The sequence below is a fragment of the Ursus maritimus genome, unplaced genomic scaffold (assembly GCF_017311325.1).
Source record: "Ursus maritimus isolate PB19 unplaced genomic scaffold, ASM1731132v1 scaffold_34, whole genome shotgun sequence".
In the NCBI taxonomy this organism is placed as follows: domain Eukaryota; kingdom Metazoa; phylum Chordata; class Mammalia; order Carnivora; family Ursidae; genus Ursus; species Ursus maritimus.
Window position 1 is genome coordinate 586104 of NW_024426008.1, and position 23270 is coordinate 609373.

At 39.0% G+C, this 23270-nt stretch overlaps 1 protein-coding gene across 8 annotated transcripts in view; it reads left to right on the forward strand.

Annotated features, from left to right (window-relative positions):
* The first annotated feature begins 5693 nt into the window (after positions 1-5693).
* CDC14B (cell division cycle 14B) overlaps positions 5694-23270 on the forward strand; it is a 53343-nt gene continuing 35766 nt past the window's right edge. For 2 of the 8 annotated variants that reach the window (XM_008711811.2, XM_008711812.2), the window contains exons 1-5: positions 5699-5876; positions 7229-7319; positions 7865-7940; positions 10199-10291; positions 23107-23183. In XM_008711811.2, coding sequence (XP_008710033.1) covers positions 5828-5876; positions 7229-7319; positions 7865-7940; positions 10199-10291; positions 23107-23183 — 386 coding nt within the window. In that variant the 5' untranslated portion in view covers positions 5699-5827. Of the gene's footprint in view, positions 5877-7228; positions 7320-7864; positions 7941-10198; positions 10292-23106; positions 23184-23270 lie in introns of all 8 variants that reach the window. The other 6 variants (XM_008711806.2, XM_008711808.2, XM_008711807.2 and 3 more) reach the window with 6 other exon arrangements.

Consider the following 23270-nt stretch of genomic DNA (forward strand, 5'->3'; position numbering starts at 1 on the left):
TCTTATTCCCATCTTCTGCCCATATATTTATTGGGGTATTAGCTTTTTTCTTTTTGACTTATATTTGTTTGTAAATTCTGATACTAATCCTCTTTTGCTTTTATGCATTGTACCTATCTTCTCCTAGTGTGTGAATTCTCTTTTAAAATTTTGCTTATGGGGTCTTGTATTGAACTGAAGCATCAAATCTTCATGTGACCAAATTTCTTAAACTTTTGCTTTATAGTTGGTACCTTTTGTGTCTTGTCTTAAAAAAAATTCATCCCTTTGCTGTTATTTTTCTATTATTCTAAAACTTTCAAAGCTTTCTTCTCATATCTAGGATTCTAATCCACCTGAGATTTTTTTCTTCTTTGGGGACAGGTGGCATATGATGTGAAATCAAATTGTCTTCCCTCCTGCCATCCCTGACAATATGCACTACCAATTATCCCCATACCGTGTATTGAGTATTCTTAATTTTCCTACTGATCTGTAATTCCATCTCTGCCATATGCGAAGTTTCCGTGTATATGTGGCCTCTTTCTGGGCTCTCGTCTTTACCTTTTGTCTATTTGATCTGTGCCAGATAGTATTCTAAGTTTTACTATGTGGTAGGGCAAGGGCCCCTTTTCTTTTCTTTCTTTCTTTCTTTTTTTTTTTTTAAAGGTTTTATTTATTTGCCAGAGAGAGAAAGAGCACGAGAGAGCTAGCGTGAGCGTGCGCACAAGCAGGGGGAGCGGCAGGCAGAGGGAGAAGCAGGCTCCCCGCTGAGCAAGGAGCCCAGTCCCCGTGACCTGAGCCAAAGGCAGAAGCTTGCAGACGCTTAACCAACTGAGCCACCCAGGCATCCCCACTTTCCTTTTCATTTTCAAAGTGCTCTTAGTTCTTCTTGGCCCTCTGATCTTCTAAATTAATTTTAGGATCAGCTTGTCAGGTTCCACCAAAAGCTCTACTGAGATTTTAGTAAGAATTGCCTTTAGTTTGAGGGTAATCACCATCTTTTGATAGTGAATCTTCCCAATCATAAACCTGCTTTGTCTTCCCATATATTCATAAAGGATATGCACATTTTTCTCTATTACATTTCATAATTGGTTATTACAAATATATAGAAAAACTCTTGGTTTTTATATCTAGAAGCTTTGCAAAAGTTTATTAGGTTATTTAATAGTTTGTCTACAGATTCTCTTGTATTTTTTAGGAAGATAATCATTGTCAGTAAGGACAAGTGGTTACTTTCCAACTCTACTCTCTCATTTCTTTTTCTTTTCTTGGCATCAGCCAGAACTTCCAGTTATTGTAATGGTGGAGCTGTTGTCTTGTTTTTGATTTCAGGGAGATGCTTACAAATTAAATCATGAAGTACGATATTTGCTAGAGGTATTTGGAAGATAATCTTTATCAGGTTAAGAAAGTTCTCCTTTAGGCTCTTTATACAAAGACTTAATTGGAACTGAGTTCATTTTAATGATCCTTTTTCTGTATTAAATGAGATAATCATGGGGCTTTCTTCTGTAATCTGTTCATGATGATGGATTTTTTTTTTTTTTTAATGATGAGCCACTGGGAAGATTTTCTTTTCATATGCTATTGACCGTTTGTATTGCTTTTCTGAATTGGCTGTTTATGGCCTTCAGAGAGTTTTATTTTCTATTGCGTTATTCTGTTGCTTTGTAGTTACTTTTTATCTGTTCTGGTTATTAACCCTTTATTATATATTTTCCCTTAAGTTTCTGTTTTTTACCTCTATGACTTGAGTTTTTGTGTCGTGTTTAAAAAATCTCCATTTAAAAAAAAATTATTTATTCATTTACTTATTTTAGTTGACAGAGAGAGAAGGAGAGAGAGGGAGAGCACAAGCAGGGGGAGCAGCAGGCAGAGGGAGAGGGAGAAGCAGGCTCCCTTCCTGAGCAAGGAGCCCGACACAGGGCTGGATCCCAGGACGACCCTGGGATCATGACCTGAGCTGAAGGCAGACACTTAGCGAACTGAGCAGCCCAGGCACCCCCAAAATTCCCCATTTAAATTGTAAAACTTTTTAGTATGTTTTTGTAGTTATCTGACATCTTTTAAAAAATTATGTAATCTGGTATTTTTTTCTGTGTAATAGGTGAGATGGGAATCTCACTTTCTTTTTATACATGTGGATATTTGCCCCTTATTGAATAAGGCCTTCTTTGTTGCTGACTTGAAATATCATTTTCCCCATATACTAAGTTTTCATACATGCCTAGGTCGTATTTGTCTATTGCTGTGCTAAAATCATATTGTTTTAATTATTCATGCTTTATATTAGGGCAAGCTCTGAGGCAGGGATTTTAAAAATCTTAGGCTTCCATCTAATAGCCTGTCCTAATTCTGCTACTTTACGATGGGTTTTGAGACCTTGCTTAGGTTAGTCACTTTGCCTCTTTAAGGTTAGGCTTCATTTCCTGAAAAATACTGATGGTAGCAGTAGTAGTGTCTACCTCATAGGTTGTAATGAGCTTATTAATACAATACCTGGCACTAAATTCTCAGTAACTGCTCACCGTCATTGTTTTCTTTTTCTAAATCAGTACTTTCATGAACATTTCTTCGTCTGCTCCACTTGGTCACTTCTTCCCTTCAAAGATGCATGACTAACACAGATGAGAGCTTGATGCCTGTTGCCTTCTCTCTCAGGTGGAGACTGTTGGTTTTTTGGTTTTTTTGTTTGCTTTTTTTTACCTGTTCTCTTTTGTTCCATAGGTATGTGAATCCTCCTTTCTGCTTGTCTTGTGGTGAGCTCCCTTATCCAGTAGGGAAGCTGTTCATGTCTCCAGCTGCTCTGCCAGGATCTGTGAAGTCAGTCCAGTTCCAGGGTAAAGAGAAATAGTAGGAAGTCCATTGTGTCTATTCTGTCCAAGTAGAGCTTTTAATCTTTTCTGTTAAAAAGTGGTTTATACCGTATTATCAGTGACACCTGACACCTACATATATTTCTCACTTGGTTTAGAACATACCCCTCTGTTTGATTAATTATCCCCAAATATCTACAGTTGTCATGTAGGAAAATGTTTTTCATTTATTTAACATCGTTATTAAAGGAAGAAGTAGCAAACTGGAGGCCAAAAAGCCAAGTCAAAACAGACAACTTTGGTGTGAGGATGCTGAATGTTTTTGTTAACATTTTAAAATGGTGAGATTTCATTTCCTTCTACTGTATCATTTTACTCAGAGAAGCAAGAGAGGCAACATTATGGGACAGGCATGTATAGGCAAGAAGGCTTATTACTTTAAAACTTCAGTTTTCTGTTTTTGACAACAGAACCAGTAAGTGGAAGATACGTGGGTTCACACTAGGTTTATAAGTTTAATCATGAACCTTTAAGCAAAACTTTGTAAAGATCCCTGTTTCTAGCTCCAGCTTTCTAATAAATAGCTCTCATATAGCACTCTAGTCTCTGTAGCAGTTTATTGCAATATTATTCTAGCAGTAGAATATTGAGAATATATTCTACAAGGATAATTGGACATCAAAAATCAGTGATTTTTTTTTTTACTTCCCTGTGATACATAAAACTCTCTTCCCACTTCCCTCTAGGTATTCCGAGTTTTATTTGGGTTTGTTAGAAGAAACTGGATTTCGAGATATATATAGGTAGTAATCAAAAGTTACTAACTAGTTCTCTTTTTTAAATGTGTGCAAAGAACATTTCCAGGTTGCCTTGTACTGTGCTTACTATGCTGTGTATCTTGATGAAGAGTCAGCTTTGGAAAAACAGTTAGCCTGCAAGTTCACTTTTCAAAAGCTTCACAATTTTGAATAGATAATATATGGTACAAAATTTGAAAGTTTTAAAAAGACATAAATTTCACTTACCCTTCTGTGTGTCTAAACACCCAGTTTTCCCCTGTAAGGCATCCACTCCTATCGGTTTCTTGTATATCCTTCTGGAGGTTTGCAATGTAAGATTTCATATATGGTCATACAAATGTGTATGTATCCTTAACATACACTCAAATAAATGGTAGGAATGGTAGCATTTAAATAGCATATCCTGGCAATCTTTTTTCTTTTTTTTAAGATTTTATTTATTTATTTGAGTGAGAGAGAGAGCATCCAAGGGGGGGGAGGGAGAGGGAGAAGCAGACTCCCCACTGAACAGGGAGCCCCATGGAGGGCTCCATCCCAGGACCCTGAGATCATGACCTGAGCTGAAGGCCACCAATTAACCGACTGAGCCACGCAGGGCGCCCCCTATCTTAGCCGTCTTGCCAGTTTTCAGTCTTGAAAATTTCTGCCAAATTGTCCTTCCTTGCCCTTTAGGGAGGTTGTCCCAGTTTGTATTCCTACCCACAGGAAACGTGAGAGAAAGTGCCCGCTTCCCCACAGACTCACCAACACGATGCCTTATCGGACCCCTTTGATTTTTGCCAGTCTGAAGGCAAAATAGCACCTAGTAGTTTCCGTTCGCATTTTGTATTTTGAAGTTCAGCATCAACTTGAGATGAATTTAAAAATATTTTTCCAGTTTATGTCTTGACTTTCTACATTTATTTGCCATGAAAACCATTTTTAAAATGTGTATCAATTTAGTAGTCAATTCTCTTATGGCTTTTATGTTTCGTTTCATTTAGAAAGGCCCAGTTGGAGAGTACAGAAATAATTCATTGTTGTTTTTTACATGTAAAGTCTTTGATCTGTCTGGAAATTTTAGAGTAAGGTTAGGAGGTATGCAGGCTTGCTTTTGATGCAAAGATACATACTTTCTTGTGTATACTGTCCTATGATGCATATGTTGTACTGAGACTGTAAGTAATTTGGGGGAAAGAGTTGTTTTGTATTGCCTTTCTCTCTAAGGGAGGGTCATGGCAAGCTTTTTCATGGGTAAAGCAATACTTTTCTGTAGGAAATTTGGAAAAACAACAGGGGGGAACGAAAACCACCCACGGCCCCAGCAGCACCAGTATATATAACAAAATCGGGACCATACTCACACTGTATCTTAATTTTTTTTCACTTGAGACTAACACAGTAACATAGATTTAGAAAATACTTTAAACGGATGCTTAGTATTGTGTCTGAATTTTTTAAAGCCATCCCGGTGCTTTTCTGAGGTGAAATCTAAGGCCTTTAAAGGAGCACATGGCCTCAGTTTTTAGGCTTGCTTTTAAGTCCTGAACAGTGTCGGAGAGCCCATTTTAATGAGATGCCAGCACTCTGGCGAGCCCGGCACCCAGCGGGCCTGGAGCCGACCCGACCTGATCGGACCCAGTAGCGGACGAAGTCCCGGCCCAGGACCGCCCCCCCCGCCCGGCCTGTCTGGCTCCCGCCGCAGTGCCCCCTAGCGGCGGCGGCGAGGGCAGCTGCGTGCGCGGCTGTGGCCGCCGCCGCCGCCGCCCCCGTCGCTTGGCAGGTTCCCGCCGAGCCCTTCTCTTCTGAGAAGTACTTTTAATGGCTTTTGGAGCCGCTTGCTTTTACGAGGCTGCCACCCGCCTCCCCCGCGCTTTGCCGCAGGTCCCGCCGTCAAGTGCAGAATCGCTGCGGGGCCCGGCCTGGCGCTGCAGATGACCGCCCGGCGGCCCCGAGGCGGCCCGAGGCTCGGCCCGGGCGGCTGGGGCTGGTTTCTGCGCCCCACTCCGTCGCCGCTCTGTTTGGGGACGTTTGAGAAGTTTTGAACTTCCGGGGTTGGCTGGCCCGCATCTGCCGTGTGGTGGGTGGCCGAGGGGCGTCGCTGTGCCCTGCGCTTGGGCGCGGCCCTTTAAACTTTGTTTTTTTAAACTTTGGGGGTGTGGTCGCGGCGCCTCCTCTTTCAGCGGCTGGTTGTTCCCTGGCCACCCGGTCCTTCCCTCCGCCCCGCCTTCCAGATGCCTTGGAGTCATGAGCCGGGAGGGCGCAGGGACCCCTCTGGTGGCGGAGGTGATCAAAGGTGAGTGCGGTGGTGCGGGGCTCGCCTGTCCTGGGAGCCGCTGTGACAGCCGTATTTAGGGGGCGTCAGGCCGTGCAGGGGGAGGCGAGGAGGCGCCTGCCGGCCAGGAGCCGCCCTTCAACTTCGGGGCCAGGCCGATGCTGTCTCACGGGCGTGGGTGGCCTCTCGGGACTCCTCGTCCCCAGCCGTGGTCTTTCTTTGGGGCAAATCCGCCCAGACGTGTGCAGTTAGGAAGCCGGTGTCCATACACCCCCAGCTGGTAGAGAGGTTGCCCCTACTCACCCAAGGGAGCAAAATCCCAGGTCACTCTCTGCACGGGGATCAAAGGTCGTTTGTGGTTGGAAAGGAATAAGCTCCGTCATCCGTTTGAGTGTTTGTGGTTGCAAGACAGTTCAGTTGAGGAGTTTGCAAGGAAATAAATACAGCGATTGTGTGAGTTGAATTGCAGACAAAAATTGTTTAAATTACCATTTGGGGAAGGGATGCCAGCTGGCGTTCTTTGTTTTTTACTATTTTGAAGGCTGTACTTTATTTTGCTACATCAGAGTGTTAGTATTCTATTAGCATTACGTATTACTACTAGTAGGTATGGCAAGTGACTGCTTCACCGTGGATTTTTAGGCAACTTTTTTTGGGGTGAGGCAGAGGAGGAAGGGTGGAGCCTCTGAGCATTACTGCTCCTTACCATTCTTGCCGAACTTCAGAGGAGCCTAACTGCATTTATGCAACCCAAGTTCATCTCACACTCATCTTGGAGAAACCTCTCATTGCTTCTGTTGTAATGGTAGTTTGTCTAATTGTAAAAATAACTACAAAAGTCATGATCCCTAAGAAAAGTTGAATGAACACATGGTTTGTTTTGTTGTTTGTGGTCTATAGCAGTAAACGTTAATTTTGCAGCGATTTTGATAGCGTTCTTTAGCTTCTATTTAAAAAAATACTGTTTTGTATTGAAATAACTTTTTAGGATGACTTAAAAACCTCGTGAAACATAGCGCAAGTAATCTGCCTAACTATCAAATGCATACTGCTGTTTGCTGAAATTTCTTAGCCCAGGGGAACCAAAGTTTTGTAATGAGAGGTTCCTCTAGAAATCTAGCCATATTGCTATGTGAAAAATTACGTATTGCTATTGAAATGTATGGTTTAAAACAATTTCTCCTTTAAGAATGTCGCTTATTTATTGTTACCTACCAAAATAGCACAACACTTTGAAATTACCCATTGGCACCCTTATTACCATGCATGGAAAAAAATAAAAATTTGACTTCATCTGAAAAGAGTTGCATCATGATATGTGAAACGTTTTTTAATAACCTGAAGGAAGGAACATTGCAATTTTTCCATTTCAGATCGCCTTTGTTTTGCCATTCTCTACAGCAGACCAAAGAGTTCATCAAATGTACATTATTTCAGCATAGATAATGAACTTGAATATGAGAAGTAAGTACTGCTTTTTAAACGATTGTTACTAACTCTTTTTTATTTTGAAGAATCTAAAGGTATGTTTATAAATAGAATAGCCTTGGAAAATTACAAATCTGTTGATTGATAATGGTAGAATGCTTTTTTTCTTGGTAGTAAAATCCTTGGTAATAAAGTAGATCCTTAGGGAAAATATCAAAATGAAGGAACCTTCCTAAATTTAACAACTTATATTTGAAATTCCACCAGCTTAAAGTACAATGAGATGTAAACTACTACAATAAAAGGTAAAATGTGGAAAAATGTGTGGAAAAACAGCTTTTTTATCAGATGTTACTGAGGCTAGATTTAAGCATTGTAGCGCTTGTCCTATTTTTTATTAGGCATTCCTTCACCAGGATACCACTAAATTACCACTGGTACAACAGTATCATTAAGTTGTATGACCGATGACAATTTGGTGTATGCTTTCTTGTCTTAGTTGGATCTTGTAGTTCCAAAAAGGCGTTTATATTTAGAGGATCTAGAATGTATACGTCTGTTTTTATTTTTCATTTTTAAAGCTTCTACGCAGATTTTGGACCACTCAATCTGGCAATGGTTTACAGATATTGTTGCAAGATAAATAAGAAATTAAAGGTAAAATCTTTTTTACTTAAGATTTGACTTAGGCAATCATTGTTAGCCTGATTCTGGGGAGGGAAAAGAAAGGAAAACATATCTCTGTTTTTTTATTAAAAAAAAAAAAAAAGTCTTATTTCTCACTGCAGTGGTGTTTGGGACATACATGTGATTTTCGTTTTATATAGTCATAGTGTATATGTTTGCTTTCCAGAGTTTTGACTGAATGGTTTAAGATTGATTGGGTCATTTGGTTCTGGTTTGGATTGGTGATGCTCAGATACTTGAAAAGCCAGAGTAGAAATTGGTTAATAAAAGTGAAACCTCTTGCTGTCTGATCTAATGGAACTGAAACCTTGCAAAAGAAACTTCCTTTGCTTTGGTCATTATTCCTTCTGCCTTTACTTTGACGGACTACTAGCAAGCTAATAAAAAATATTGGCTCATCTTACTTCCATTCTATCTTTAATCTCCCAGGGTATTGTAATATACTTGTGACCCTTCACCCCCACCTTTATACATACCATTAAGGAGCAGGGAAAGCAAGAGCAAACAGCATACCTTTAAGACTGTATATGAGAGTTGCAAAAGTGTATTTCCGTTACTTTGAACTCAGACCCCATTCCTTTATTTAAAAAATTTCTACTTTACGGTCACATCAAAAAAAAGTGTTTACTGCTAGCAATCCAAATTAGTCACTGTAGATTCTCAAGTAGAAAATATTGGATTTAAGGTAGTTCTTAAAAAACAATTTTATCCAATTGATTACCTATCATACTAATAAACAGAAGAAATAAAATTTATTTTCAATTAAAAATTAAATCGTATTACAAATTTATGAGTAAGGCAGATTTTTTTTTCCCTTGAGCCTCAAACCTAAAATTCCCCATTATAAATGTTAGAAGCACCTGTCAAAGGAGTTACCAATCTGAAAAATGGAAGTTGTAGCATTGTCTTTTCTTTTTGTATTACATATTTTTGCCCTACAAGTTTATGTAGAGATGGAGACTCTTCTTTCTGGACTTTATTTTTCTCTTGAATAGGAATAAAAGCATTTGCGGCCTTGTATATTTATGTCCACACCCTCCTCCTTTTTTCCAGTTGCTAATGGCAGGTCTTTTGTTCATTTAGGGCTGGGCAGCTAAAAATAATTCCCTCCCTGCAGGACCTCCCCTTATGTTTCTTTGGTTTAATTTTGGAAAGACTTTTTTTTTTCTCCTTCCCTGTACTCCACCTTTTATCCTTTGACTCAACCAAGAGTCTATTGGCATATTGGTCCTTTTTTTTTTTCCTTTTTTAACTTTTTATCATTTTCCAGAACAACTTTCAGGGTGTTGACCATCCAACCTGATGGAAACATTACTGCCTATTCAATTATGACAAAAGTGTGTTGAGAGTTTGAATTAAAGTGTCTTATGCTTGTGTTTCTCTATGGCTGGTTGGGTTTTGTTTTTTTTTTTTTAAATCAATCTGGATCTCTTACTCTATGTAAACAACTAAAGGAAAATATGTACACATTCATCATTGACTCACAGAAACTAAGAAATATGTGCTTTTTGAACTGAATATATCCTTTTCCTTATGCTTACCTGAATCTGTTTCTGCTCATGTTAGTGAAATACAGGTGAGGAGGTGCTAACTATAATCATGTGCATTTTTATTTAACTTTTTATTGAAGTATAATGTACGTACAGAAATAGGTACAGACCTTGAGTGCACAGTTCAGTGAGTTTTCACAAACTGAATATATGTAGGTAATCATCTTGGTCTTCAAATCAAGAACAACAGTATCACCACCACGTAAGAGCCTACTTTTGCTCTGTTATCTCTGCCACACCCTCACTCGGCCCTCATACCCCATTCACCATCTTGATTTCTAACAGAACGAATTATTTTTGCCTGTTTTAATATACCCTTTTAATTATAACGGTTTTGGGAATTGATTTAAAACCAAAAACAGGAAAAGGAAAGAAAAGTCTCCTTCCCCCCCACTGCCTTTTCCAGTATCTCATGTATTCTTTCAGAGCTTATACTCCAAGGATATATCTGTTCATGTTCCCTCCCTACCCCTTAACTGTACTTTCATCCTGATCCAAGAACATGTCTTTTATGGGAAGGTACATGGTATTTTGGGATATCAGAGTTAATAATTTTAAAGGTCTTGCTAAGGCGAATGCTTATACATTAAGGTTTGGAATCTATCTTCATCACAAAATGAAGTTTTAGAAAACTTAAACTTAAAGAGAAAATACTAACACCGGTTTATCTTTATGTAGTCCATCACAATGATGAGGAAGAAGATTATTCATTTTACTGGCTCTGATCAGAGAAAACAAGCAAATGCTGCTTTCCTTATTGGATGTTATATGGTAAGTATTCAACTGATTTCCTAACATATTAGTGAAAATGCATACAACAGTCGTACTTTAAATTGCGGTTGGAATTTTAAAATTACTTTTTCTTCTTTTTTTATTTTTTTAAGTTTTTATTTATTTATTTATTTGACACAGAGTGGGCGAGAGAGAGCACAAGCAGGCAGAGCATCAGGCAGAAGGAGAGGGAAAAGCAGGCTCCCCACTGAGCAGGGAGCCCAACTCGGGGCTCAAAGGCAGGCACTTAACTGACTGAGCCAGGCGCCCCAAAATTACTTTTTCTAAGGCATGTTTGCTTTTAAAGATTTGACCAACAGGGAAGGCTGTGCATATTTGGGGGCACAGAGTATATGGAAGATTTCTGTACCTTTTACTTAGTTTTGCTATTCTGAACCTAAAACTGCTCTTTAAAAACCTGTTTTTTTGAAAATTGAACAACTACTGTGAAAACCTTTTATGACACTTAAGGTTAGAAAATAATGCCCCCAAAGCTGTGTTTTTATAAACCCATGATCCATTTAGTGAAGTTGTGAAAGTGGAGTCAGGACCAATAATAGATTTTTTTTCTAGAAAAACATCAAAGTGTGAGGTAAGAGTGCTTTATAATTTGAATATAGGCAGTTTTTTTCCTAAGGAAGGTGTGATTCCTAGGTCTATTCTTATGGATTCTCTCCATTCTCATGGAAACATCTAGCATGAGGACATGGTGAGTCAGTGTTGCAGAAAAAAGGTTACATACTATGTAGGTTACATAGGACATTGAGAGGTCTGTTCGTTTTACGTGTTGTTTTGTTTTTTTAAGATTTTATTTATTTGTTTGCCCGAGAGAGAGCGCGCTAGTGCGAGCACAAGCAGGGGGAGCAGCAGGCAGAAGCAGAGGGAGAAGCAGGCTCCCTGCCGAGCAGGGAGCCCACTGGGGGGCTCCATCCCAGGACCCTGGGATCATGACCTGAGCTGAAGGCAGACGCTTAACTGACTGAACCACCCAGGCGCCCCGAGGTCTGTTTGAATCATTGGAAAATAAGCTTTGGAATAACCAGTAATTACACAAGAGTTATAAATTTCATTTATTTATAAGCATTGTGGAAGATCTTTGTTTTTAGAGTCACGTTTTATCACTGCCTAGTACATTCATCTGCAGGAATACCTTAGCAAAAGTTCTTCCAGAGTAGGCTGAGAGCTCCTCCGGAATAGAGCCCCTTAGCTTTTTGTTTGTTGGTGTGGAAGCTAGCTATCCTGTTCACTGGAGAAGAATAGTAAGTGGCTGTGTCTTCCGCTCCCAGCCACTGTAAGGGGATTGTTGTTGAAGTTCTTTAGGTAAGTTTTTTCTTCCCCCAACTTGCTACTTGCCTCTGTCATGCTTTCTTCCTTTTGAAAATTATTTTCTGGTATATAGCTTAATAATTTGGAATATACAGTGATTAAACTAGAAGTTGGTGGTACTAGCTGAAATTGCACGTCAACATTTCGTAATTGCCTTTCCCCTGTTTACAGTAAATCATTAGCAAATGTGACTAACGCCGTTTTGCTTTTGCTTCCCTCTTGTGCTCCCAGAAGAGATGCTCCTGGGATAGCTCTAAGTTTTCTTACCGTCTCTGAATGTGTGAAACACGGGTTGTAGATTAGGTCTACTAAAATTCGCCTTCTTAAACTTACCCAGATGTGGTGCTTTTGTCGTCCCCCCCCCCATCTCTCCTGGTGTTTATTGTGCCTAGCAACAGAAATTCTTAGGGAAAGAGGAAGCCTATGCAAGTTCTTAAGAAAAAGAGTATGGAGGGCTGGCTCTTTTAACTGGGGCATTTGGTCCCTTTACTTAGCCCCTCACTGGGGAGAGGAACCCCATGGATTAGAATAAATCATGACAGCTTTACAGAAAAAGGAATGCAGCCAGTCTTCTTGGGGTTTGTAAAATTTTAAAGGGATCCCTGGAGATTTGGCCCTTTAGTGTGACAGTAGAAGTCTTTACATTATCCAAGAGAAAATGGCTGAAGACATTCCATTTAAGAGAATGTGCTCCTGAATGGAACTCACAGAGCTCTGCCTAGGCTGTTCTTGGGCCAGTCATTTGTCTCTGGTCAGATGAGATGTCCCCAAGGAGGGGGAGGCGGGGGGGGGGGCAAGGGGCGGGCAAGGGGAACCAGACATGGTGACTTCAGTGTGAAGAACCCCCAGAGAGGGTGGCTGTGAGCATGGTGGGAACCACAGTTTTGTTAAAAACAAAGTGCTTGATAATTTTATAAATAAGAAATCTCTTTTTAAAAAATGTTATTGCTGTTGTTTTTTACTACTAGCGATAAAATAATGACCCCTTGGCATATTTACTGAAAATTTGTTGTCATATTTGTTCTAAGTTTGGTGTTGGCCTTTTGACTTTGTTTATGGTTGCATTTTGGCACGTAGAAGTTTATTTTTCTATATTTAACATATTTGGAGTTAGAAATCCTTTCAGGATTTTACGATCTCAGATTAGCACTGATTTGATTGGTAGGAAAGTGCTAGGTAAGCAATTTGAACATCACTTGAGCTCATACCTCTGCTCAGTTAGAAGCCAGCTTGACGAGAGGATTATAGCTCTTGGCTGTAACAAAAGTCTTTGCAGCCATGGCTGGTTGGCTAAAGTAGGAGCTTGGAGTTGAAATGATGCTAGGTGGGAAAACAGGAGAAAAACTTCTAAGAAAAGAAAATTTATTTATTTTTAAAGGTTTTGTTCATTTATTAGAGAATGTGCGAGAGCATGAGTGGGGGCCAAGGGGTGCCAAGGGAGAGGGAGAAGCAGCTCCCCGCTGACCAGCGAGCCCAGCTCCAGGCTCTGGGCTCAATTCCAGGACCCTTGGGATCATGACCTGAGTCAAAGGCAGACTCTTAACCGACAGAGCCACCCAGGTGCCCCAGAAAAGGAAATATATAAATAATAGCAAAGAAATGTCAAGATATAATATAGACACTTCAAAGATTAAACATCAGGTGTGGGGTTGATGGATTTGAGGTGAGGATTTGATCTGTTTGAAGTCTGTTGAATCCTCTGATTGAAGATTTTTAGAAAGAGTGAGAGTTTCCTAAAAATTGGTCTGCAGCCTTGATCAGCTTTTCTGGAGTTGTTGAGGAATTTTGGAAATAGTAATGCTTTTTAGTGATTGAGCTGGAAGATGGTGTGGTAATGTTAGAACAAAAAATCTGGAGGAAGAACTGTCAGGAAGGAAGTCTTCCAAATGGACTGACTCTCTATCCATCCTTTTACCCTCTGGGCCTCTGAAAGGAGTGCTGTCTTCATCTTCATGTATTCAGAAGGACCTAATCTGGAGTGTGGAGGAGGCTTGAGAATAAAGTGTCAGTATTTCCATTTCTTTTTTTTGTCTTAAAAACATAGGATAAGGTTAGGTTTTGCAAATAGTCAAAATACTCCATTATTAAAACAGGATTGATATGCTCATGCTCTGTTAGTCCCTTTTGTCAGGTGGTCAACTGCCACATGTGGCAGAAGTGAGGTTATTGGCGTAACTATTCATGTCTTTGATGTGTGTGTTTCCAAGTCTTGCACTTTATGTGGCCTGGTAAATGGTTTCACCAACAATCTGAAATGGTAGGAGCTTTGTTAACAAATTATGGTGAAAGTAAAAATCTTCTGTACTCCTCCCTCATTGTGGAAGAGTTGAAGAATATAGGAGTTTTTCTTTTTACAAAAAGGTAAGTGCGTCACATCATTTTATGAAGTGGTAAGTTTACCCTGTCGTGGTACGTCAGTGGTTATTACCTAGCCAGATTTGGGGCGGGGGGGGTGGTATTTAACCTGTCATTGGAAGTAAAGGTGAAGTTTTCGGTGGAAAAGCAAGTGCCTTTCAAAACAAATTCATGATAGTGAAGAGAGTATTTTGAAAATAAAAGTTTGAAATTTTGTTTTGTTATTTTGTTGTAAAAAATGTCATGTCAGAACCCATATTTATACCCTTGAGAAATTTAGAAGACTTTCCTTAAAAAGAACCCCCTTTTGTATTTGTAAAAGCAGGACATGTACATGTGTGTGTGTAATATACCATATGTTTTATGTTCACCAGGACAGTTTTATCACCTGTGTTTTTCAGTCAGTGGCCCATTCCTCCATTTTAGTACGTACTCCATTATATCAGACTCCTGGATTATATTCGCATTCCCTCTGTTGATCCAGAATGTCCAAAGCCAAAGCTCATCCAGGACCATACATTGTGTGATTGTCGTGCCCTTAATCTCTCTCACACATGCATGGTCCCTTTTTGCTAATACTGATTTATGGAAGAGGCCAGACCTCTTATGGGGTGTTCCACCTTTTGAATTTCTCTGGTTTCTTCCTTGTGATATTTTTTAACTTGTTTCTCCATTCTCTGTATGTCTCATGAGCGGAAGTTAAATCTATAGGTTCCTGCATTAGCAGTATATGTTGCATCGTATCAGAAAACATGTAATACCTATATTTCCATTAAGGCATTAAGGATGCCAAAAATGACCCCTGGATTCGGTGCTAACATCAAATTCCTCAATGCATGGTTTCTCCTTTATGACTTAATGGATTCCATGTGCTGTTATCTTGGAACTGTTTGTATGTTCGGTTCCCCATCAACCATGCGTCTGGTGTTTTAAACAATTAATAGTACTTGCCTCATTCAGTGATTACATTACGGTTTCAGTAGAACCATAATTTCTAATTATTTTATTCATCCTTCATTTATTAGTTGGCTTTCTTTTATGGGAATTGAGCTTCCCCCTTCCAGTTGAGGCTGAAACCAATTTGGTTATCCTGAAACCAGTTTCCTACTGGAAAGGCAGAATGGTCTTTTCCCTTTAAGGACGTAGTTGTCAAAGTTAAGTGTTATATTAATAGCCACAAAACAAAATGTTATAACCCACTTTAAAATCATCTGAATAAAGTTTCAGTGGATTTTAAACTTACTTGCTAAACATTTTTAAAATGTGCAGCACTTTCCCCTTTAGTTTTTTTTAACAACATCTGATTGGCATTTGGGATGCTGGGAATTGACTAACGAAATGTCCATCATTGCTGGATGGGATGAAGAAAATGAGTGTAGTCATTCCTGCATTTGCATTTACTTACCACAGTAAAGTATCCTTTTAAGTTACAGCACCCATTAACATCAGGGATTGAAACAGCTGTACATGATTTTATTTATATGAAGCTCTTGGAAAGATGTCTGTTCCACAGTGACAGAAAGCATATCATTGGTTGCCTCAGACTTAATGGGGAGGAGGGAGATATTTGGGATTAACTGGGAAGATGTACAAGAGAACCTTTTGGGATGATGGACACCTGGATTGTGACATGGTTATACAGCTGTGGACAGTTGTTGAAATGCATTGACCTGTACATTTAAGATGTTTTTATTGATTGTAAATTATACTTCCATAAAGGTTTTTTTTTTTAAAAGATTTTATTTATCTATTCGACAGAGACAGAGACAGAGACAGAGACAGCCAGCGAGAGAGGGAACACAAGCAGGGGGAGTGGGAGAGGAAGAAGCAGGCTCATAGCAGAGGAGCCTGATGTGGGGCTCGATCCCATAACGCCAGGATCACGCCCTGAGCCGAAGGCAGACGCTTAACCGTTGTGCCACCCAGGCGCCCCCATAAAGGGTTTTTTTAACCAACAACAAAAAAATAGCTGAACTCACAACTAGGCTTTTAAATCAAGATACTTAAAAAATGAAGCATTAACTGTTAAATTTATTAATATTTTAGTGAACAGAGGTTCTTTAAAACACAATTACTCTATATAATCATTTAAGAAATAATTGTCACTTTATCTCTCTCTTACTGTTTAATTTTTTATATGTATACTTTGTAGCGGAAGTGGTGGGTATTATTATACTAGTAAGTATAAACTTTAATTTCTAGTTGCAAAACAAATTTTTTGGAAGAGGCCACTGAGCTGCTTTTATTTTCAATTTATGTAGAGTATCTGCCACAAATTAAGCATTCACTGTATGTCTTTTTCTTTCTTTTTCCTGCTTCTTTCCACTATTATCATAACTTAAATCTACTTTTTATATTAAAAAACAAGACAGTTCCCATTTTATCTTCTTGGTTATCAACTTTGTTTATATCTTATTGCCCCAGCAGTTACATTTTTTTGCAGATATATAGTATTCAGCTCTTCCATAGGTAAATGTACTTTTGAGGGCTAGCCTGGGAAATTAACCATCGTTTCTAACATTTTTTTGTGGTTAAAGTGTTCTGTGTATAAAGTAAATGACGCACAGAGACTCCGGGTATATAGATTGCAAATTTGCTTTCCTTTAATGTTTAATAGATTACTTTGGGAGAGCTAATTGTGCTAACATATAGATTCCCTGTTCAAAATTTATCACTCTGTAGTAGTATTTTTTAATTCTAAGCAATTTTTATAACCTTTAGAATGGCTTACCTTGTAAACATTTCCGTTGAAAATTATGATACTAATTAAGTTCTAGGATTTTATTAATTCAGCAGTCTGTGAGTAGAATCCTAAATTGTGTTGAATTTGAGATTACTTCAACAGTCATGCTAAGAGCTCAGGGACTTCATTTGTTATTTAATGATGGTCTTTTGAACCTGTGGTCTACTTTTCCTTAAGGATTTAATTATTTTGGACCTAGAATAGTCAGTGTTAGGTTAAGGTGGCTGCAGGGTGAAAGGATCAAATGAGAACTTAAGCCAAAGGGAGCAGAGAGGAGAGGATCTGAAAGCAGTAGGTAAGAATCCGGTTCANCAAACAGCAGTCTAGATGGGACAGCAAAGACTAGAGTAGATAAAATCAGGTGGGACGGCCCAAGTCTTTGTAAGTACTCATCCCCGGACAGACATCTGGGTATCTGTGACAGGCAAGGCAAATAGCAACAGGCTGCTGTAAATAGCAACCAGGGGCTGGGTTAGTGTGAGGTGTGCCCAGAAGGGGACGGCATGGGCCAGAGGAAGAGGCCATGTGGTGGAGGTAGTGTAGGCATCACAGTTGATCACAGCCTCACTTCCTTTCTTGCCCTAGTGAGCCTGACCGCTGGTATTACAGCTGCCTGTGACACTTGCGAGGTGCTATTAATTTGGGGAGAGTGAAGAGAAATGGCTCTCTGTTACGAGCTTTGATTGTAGATCTTTAAACTCTCTGGAATTTTGGATCCTGTCCTTGTTTCAGTACTTGTTTTAGATAGTATGGTTTCTGGTCTATAAATAAGGCCTGAGCAGTAGGCCCTCTTCCATCCAGTAACAAGCAATGTGATTTTGGGTGACCAGTGAATACCACAGGTTGGAAAGTAGTGGCTTGCTAGCATGTAACCGCGTATTTATAAATAGTGGTTTGTTTTTGCCAGTGTTTAAAAATTAGGCGGTTTCATGCCAAAAAAAAAAAATCGAGATTTTTGCTTTGTTTTAAAAAAATATCCCTACTACCCACATAATGTAACCATGTACACTAATACCCAGGGCCAGTTCCCTCATGTTTATTAGCTGTCTGGCCTTGGTAGATACATGATTGCTGTGCCAAACTTGCAGTTTCCCTTTATCTAAATCGAGGGTTATTATACCAATCTACTACACACACACACACACACACACACACACATACACATATACACACATACACACACACACACATACATACACACACATACATACACACACATATACACATACACACATATACACACACATATATACACACATATACACACATATACATACATACATATAAATAATTGAAAAGTTAAAACTGTTGAAATATGAAAAACTGTTGAAACATATAAAATATGTTTTTAAAAAGTGATTAGGATTTTTTTTTGTATTAGTGCAGGAGCCGTGAAAGTGATTTTACTTTACTTATTTTATCATATAAAATTGTGTATTATGTATAGTCTTGTCCCTACTCACCTTTTTTATTCAGCAGTTGGATCTTTAAGCTTATTTCCAACTTGTACTGATTCGTGAACATTCTGTGTTAATCTGGAGAGTGATTTTTTATAAAAAAGATCATTCAAGTCTTGGCATAGGAAAGACTATGTCATCTGGTTGAAGTGAAAATAGTTAATACTGGAAACATTGTGACATCTCTCCATGAAAAATATTTGAAAATGGTTTACTGGTGTATCAGGCTGCCACATTTGTTGTGGAATTTAAATAACCTTTTGTTCTTCATTTTCAGGATGATTTGTGTAATGTTTTGGTTTTTAAAACCATATCATAGGCTGTCTGAGTACATAGCTTAAGCTTCAAAATGTTGTGTGTAAGAATAGAAATAAGAAGCATGCGTCTAAATGATTGGGTTCTATTATTTGAGGCCTGAATTGTCAGGATTGAAACTGAATGTTGAGACTGTGATTCTTTTCTTTCAGTCCACTGATTTCATTCACCACTGATCGAGCCCCTCCCAGGTTTTGAAACATACATCAGTAGTCCATGGTTAGCAGTCTTCACAGGGCCTGGGGCAGGCAGATGATAATTTAAAAAAATGGGGTGTGAAAGTCCTGGAAATGGCTATGGTATTATTCAGCAAAAAAGATCTTTGCACTGTGACTTCAAAAAGCACTACTGACCTCTCAGGTGTTTTTTCCTCAATATTTTATTCATCCTGTGAGATTGTCCTTTGCTTCTTCATAGACATTACCTTACCTCAGAGGGAGAGAGGTGACCACGGGCTCTCCCTCCTGAACTTTCTGAGCCATGGGGCTTGCTTATCCTTACATCTCTGCACTTGTCATCTATTTGCTTATTTACCCACTTTTTCCAAACTGAAGTGGTCATTTCCTTACTGTTTATTGTGCTACCCTGTTACCTTTTGCTGCCAGACAATTTACCCACTGGGCTGCAGTCTGCAGACATCTGAACGTGTGTTCCAAGGCACAAGTCATCAATTTGGACTGGAGGGTACACTGCTAACATGGTCCATTTCACACCCCTGGCCAGTTAGCACTGGTTATTGGCACGAGGCTTTTCTGTTCCTTGCCACATGAGCTGCCCAGATGCCATCATTGAATTACACCTTGAGGTCCCTAGAGTGAAGAATCCATGGCAGAAGCCACAGTGTCATTTATGAGTAAACCTCGGAAGTCATACTCTGCCATTTATGCATTGTTTACACATGGGTGCCCTATTCTTTGTGGGAGGGGGCCCCCTGCAAGGGTAGAAACACCAGGAGATGAGCATGATGAGGGCTGTTCTAGAAGCTGGCTGCCACAGCTGTTTAATGTGTCTCTTGTTCCTCATTTGTTGGTTCCTATTTTTGGACAGCAATGCAGAATTAAAATGACCATTCTATATTTGTACATAGCTTCTCATGAAAATATACCAAAGGAATTTGAGAAGGACCTAGCTTCCAAATTGCCAGGAATACAGTGACAGATCATAAAATTCCATTGATTTAGAGTTTACTAATTTGAGGATTTGTGTTAATATAGGAGTCATTTATAGGGTTTTTCTTAAATTTAAAATAATTTCATATGGCAAGGTCTTTTGACTAGGGAAGATGCATGGGTGTACAATTAAAAATGATAGATTACTAGCAAATATTTCCTTGATAGTTATGTGCCTTAGGCCTTTGGGTAGCTGTAAGGAACTGCCAGAGCTGGGAGGCCTATAAACACACAGAAATTTATTTCCCACAGTTATGGAGGCTGGGAGTTCTGAGATCAGGGTATGTCAGCATGGTCTGGTGAGGGCTCTCACATGGTGGAAGGGGCTAAGGATCTCTTTGGAGCCTCTTTTATAAGGCACTAATCCCATTCATGATGGCTCCACCCCTATGGCTAACCATCTCCCAAAGTCCCCATCTAATACCATCACCTTTTGGGGGTTAGAATTTCAAATAGGAATTTGCAAGGTGGAGCACACAGACGTTCAGACTACAGCATCATATAGATTTATTTTGAGTCTATTAATTTCTTTCAGCTTTTCTCATTATACCCAGTGTCATTTATTTATGTACATTATGTACAAGCATTCCCCAACTGGCTTTAAAAATAACATTTTTTTAAAGTTTATTACATGGGATTTAGGTTTTATTCCCCCAAAAGAGAAATGTTACATTGCTCTTGTGTTCTTTGAATTGAACGTGTGTTCCAAGGCACGATTCCAACCCACAATTGTTTAATGTATTAGAGACTATTTTTGTTTTGAAGATTAGAAGGAAATAATACCATTGCAGTTTTAGTAATTGAAGAAACCAAAGAACTGCAGTCTTGAGTAAGAGGAATTATCTTTAATCTGGTGCTTAAGGAAAAATTTATATAATTTGAGAGAAGGTCTTTTTAGGGAGACTCTGAAAGAGGTCTCTGGATTTCATTTAGTTAATTTAAATTATACACCCCCCCACACACACACACAAATGAATCAACCCCTATTCTTACTCTCATTGACCTCAAGGTGTATTTTATTTGTTTTTCTTGTTGTTGTTTTCGATTGGTCTTTGGAGGGGGGTCTGTCTACTACTAAGTCCTAAAATAGAATGCAGAAAAGAAAAGACTTTACTGGTGTTATATAGTAAACCTTAGAAGAGAAAGGAAGCATGTTGGAGACTAGAAGAGAATGAGGAAATTTGGAAAGGAGAGGAGGGTTGGATTTTAAAATTTTTAAAATTTTTCCTTAAAGAATTGTCATGCTGTTTATCCAAATAAATAGTAATAAAATAGAAAGTCATGTGATAAGTTGATGCTTAAAAGAGGAAGTAATATATAGACAAAAATGTTGAGTGAGATTATAAAATGATTATCTTGTGGTTAATTCATGATAAATTACAGTCTTACATGAATCACAAATAACTGTACTTAAAAATTTGTGCTAGGTACTAGGTAACAAAGCATTTCCTGTTCTTGGAATCACTTGTTCTCTGCTATACCTTATTTTGTGGATTTGTATGCTGCTATAGATAAATGTTAGAAGATTCTGTATAGTTACAGTTTTGTATTTTTTTTTTAGAGTAAATGGGATAAAACCATATTGAGAAACAGCCTAGACATTGGGGAAAAGTTCCATTTATGATTCTTGAAACAGAAAATTGGTAAAATGCCCTCTGGAAGCTGAATCAACTGTTATGACCAGTTTTGGGACATGTCCTTCTCAAAGTTTCAAAGATCCTTGTTGGATATGTGATTTTATAATTTCTCTTAATCCAGTGATTTTTTTAAAACTTAAGAAGAATTTTCTAACTATTATAAGTAGATTTAGGTTCAGTGAATTAAGCATCGAATCAGAGTCCATGTATAGTATATGAACCAGGAATTTAAAAGGAAACCTAAGACATGGGTCCTCATTTCAGAGAGCTCACAATTATGGTTGAGGAAACAGCTCATATATGTAAGTAATGGAGATAAAAAGTTTATAATTAATTTTTTTAGTGATTTCTTTTTTTTAAAAAAAAGATTTATTTATTTAGTTTAGAGAGAGCGCATGCTTGAGAGGGACAGAAGGAGAGAATCTCAAGCAGACTCCCCGCTGAGTGTGGAACTTAACACGGGGCCCAGTCCCACGACCCTGAGATGATGACCTGGACCGAAATCAAGAGTTGGATGCTTAACCGACTGAGCCACCCATGCACCCCTTTAGTGATTTCTTTTTACCAGTCAAAATTTAAAGTATATTATCCCAAAGTAAGCTTTCGCATTGAATCTAATTTATGTAATAATATATGTGCCCAATCTAATGTTTGTGGCCACCTCCCCTTCCCCCCATTTATGAGCTGAAAATGCCCTGCCCTGAAGAAAGATTCTGAGTTGGAAAAAGACTTGTGCCTTCAGACTGAATGAAGCTCAGAAAGTCCCAGGCAGACTTCTTGGAGATTGAGGATGGTTTACTAGAATGATGCCAGTGAAATTCTCGAACTCCCAGGTTTCTAGAACAGGTTACCTGTAAGAAAGGGGAGGGGAGAGTGAGGCTAGTAAAATACTTCTGCAACTCTAGAACTCAGAAGACAGTGGAACAACTTGTATGAATTATTGAGACAAAGGAACGACGCCCCCAAAATCATACACATAGTAAACGTCAGGGCAGAGAGCAAGAAACCATTGGAAATGCAAGGAATACCAACAGTGGACCCAAAATGCTAAAGAATCTCCTTGAAGTAATTCTATCAGATAAAGATGGAAGTGTAATGTAGTTCTGAGGATAAAAGAAGCCAATGAAAATAGGAGGCAAATGAAGTTTTATAGGAAACCTGTACAGTATTATAAGTAGTTAAATCTAAATGGATGGAATTCCCTTTTCCCCAGTCTCTGTCCATCTCCCTACCCCATCCCCCCCACACTTCTTTACGGTCATTTCAGTGGATTTTCAGGACGGAGATGAGGTTAAAAGCATGTGTTCAGTCTAATGTCCTGATTTAGAAAATCTGTTTTAAAAATGCTGTACTTGTTACCACAAAAGGTTGTTGTGACGTTGTTTGTTTGCTGCTCTTACTGCAAGCAACAGAAACTAGCTATGGCAGTTTTAAGCAAAAAAAGAATTCATTGGGGCGCCTGGGTGGCACAGCAGTTAAGCGTCTGCCTTCGGCTCAGGGCGTGATCCAGGCGTTGTGGGATCGAGCCCCACATCAGGCTCCTCCGCTATGAGCCTGCTTCTTCCTCTCCCACTCCCCCTGCTTGTGTTCCCTCTCTCGCTGGCTGTCTCTGTCAAAAAAATAAATAAAATCTTTAAAAAAAAAAAAAAAAGAATTCACTGATAGGGTACTGGGTGATTCTTGGGATCCTTGGGAAGGAAGGCTGGAGAAGCAGGCTCAGTTAATTGGAGAGAAATTGTACAAAACTTCACAGTGACAGCACTATATTTTCATTTAGAAATAAATTGCTTTTTTCTTCTCTTTTCAAATGTAGGTTATATATTTGGGGAGAGCTCCAGAAGAAGCATATAGAATATTAATGTGTGGAGATGCGTCCTATATTCCTTTCAGGTAACTATAAGAATGATATGGTAGATTCATTCAGTCAGGCCCTTGCCAGAAATATCTTGGCAGAGTTTTTTCCGGGGGGGGGGGGGG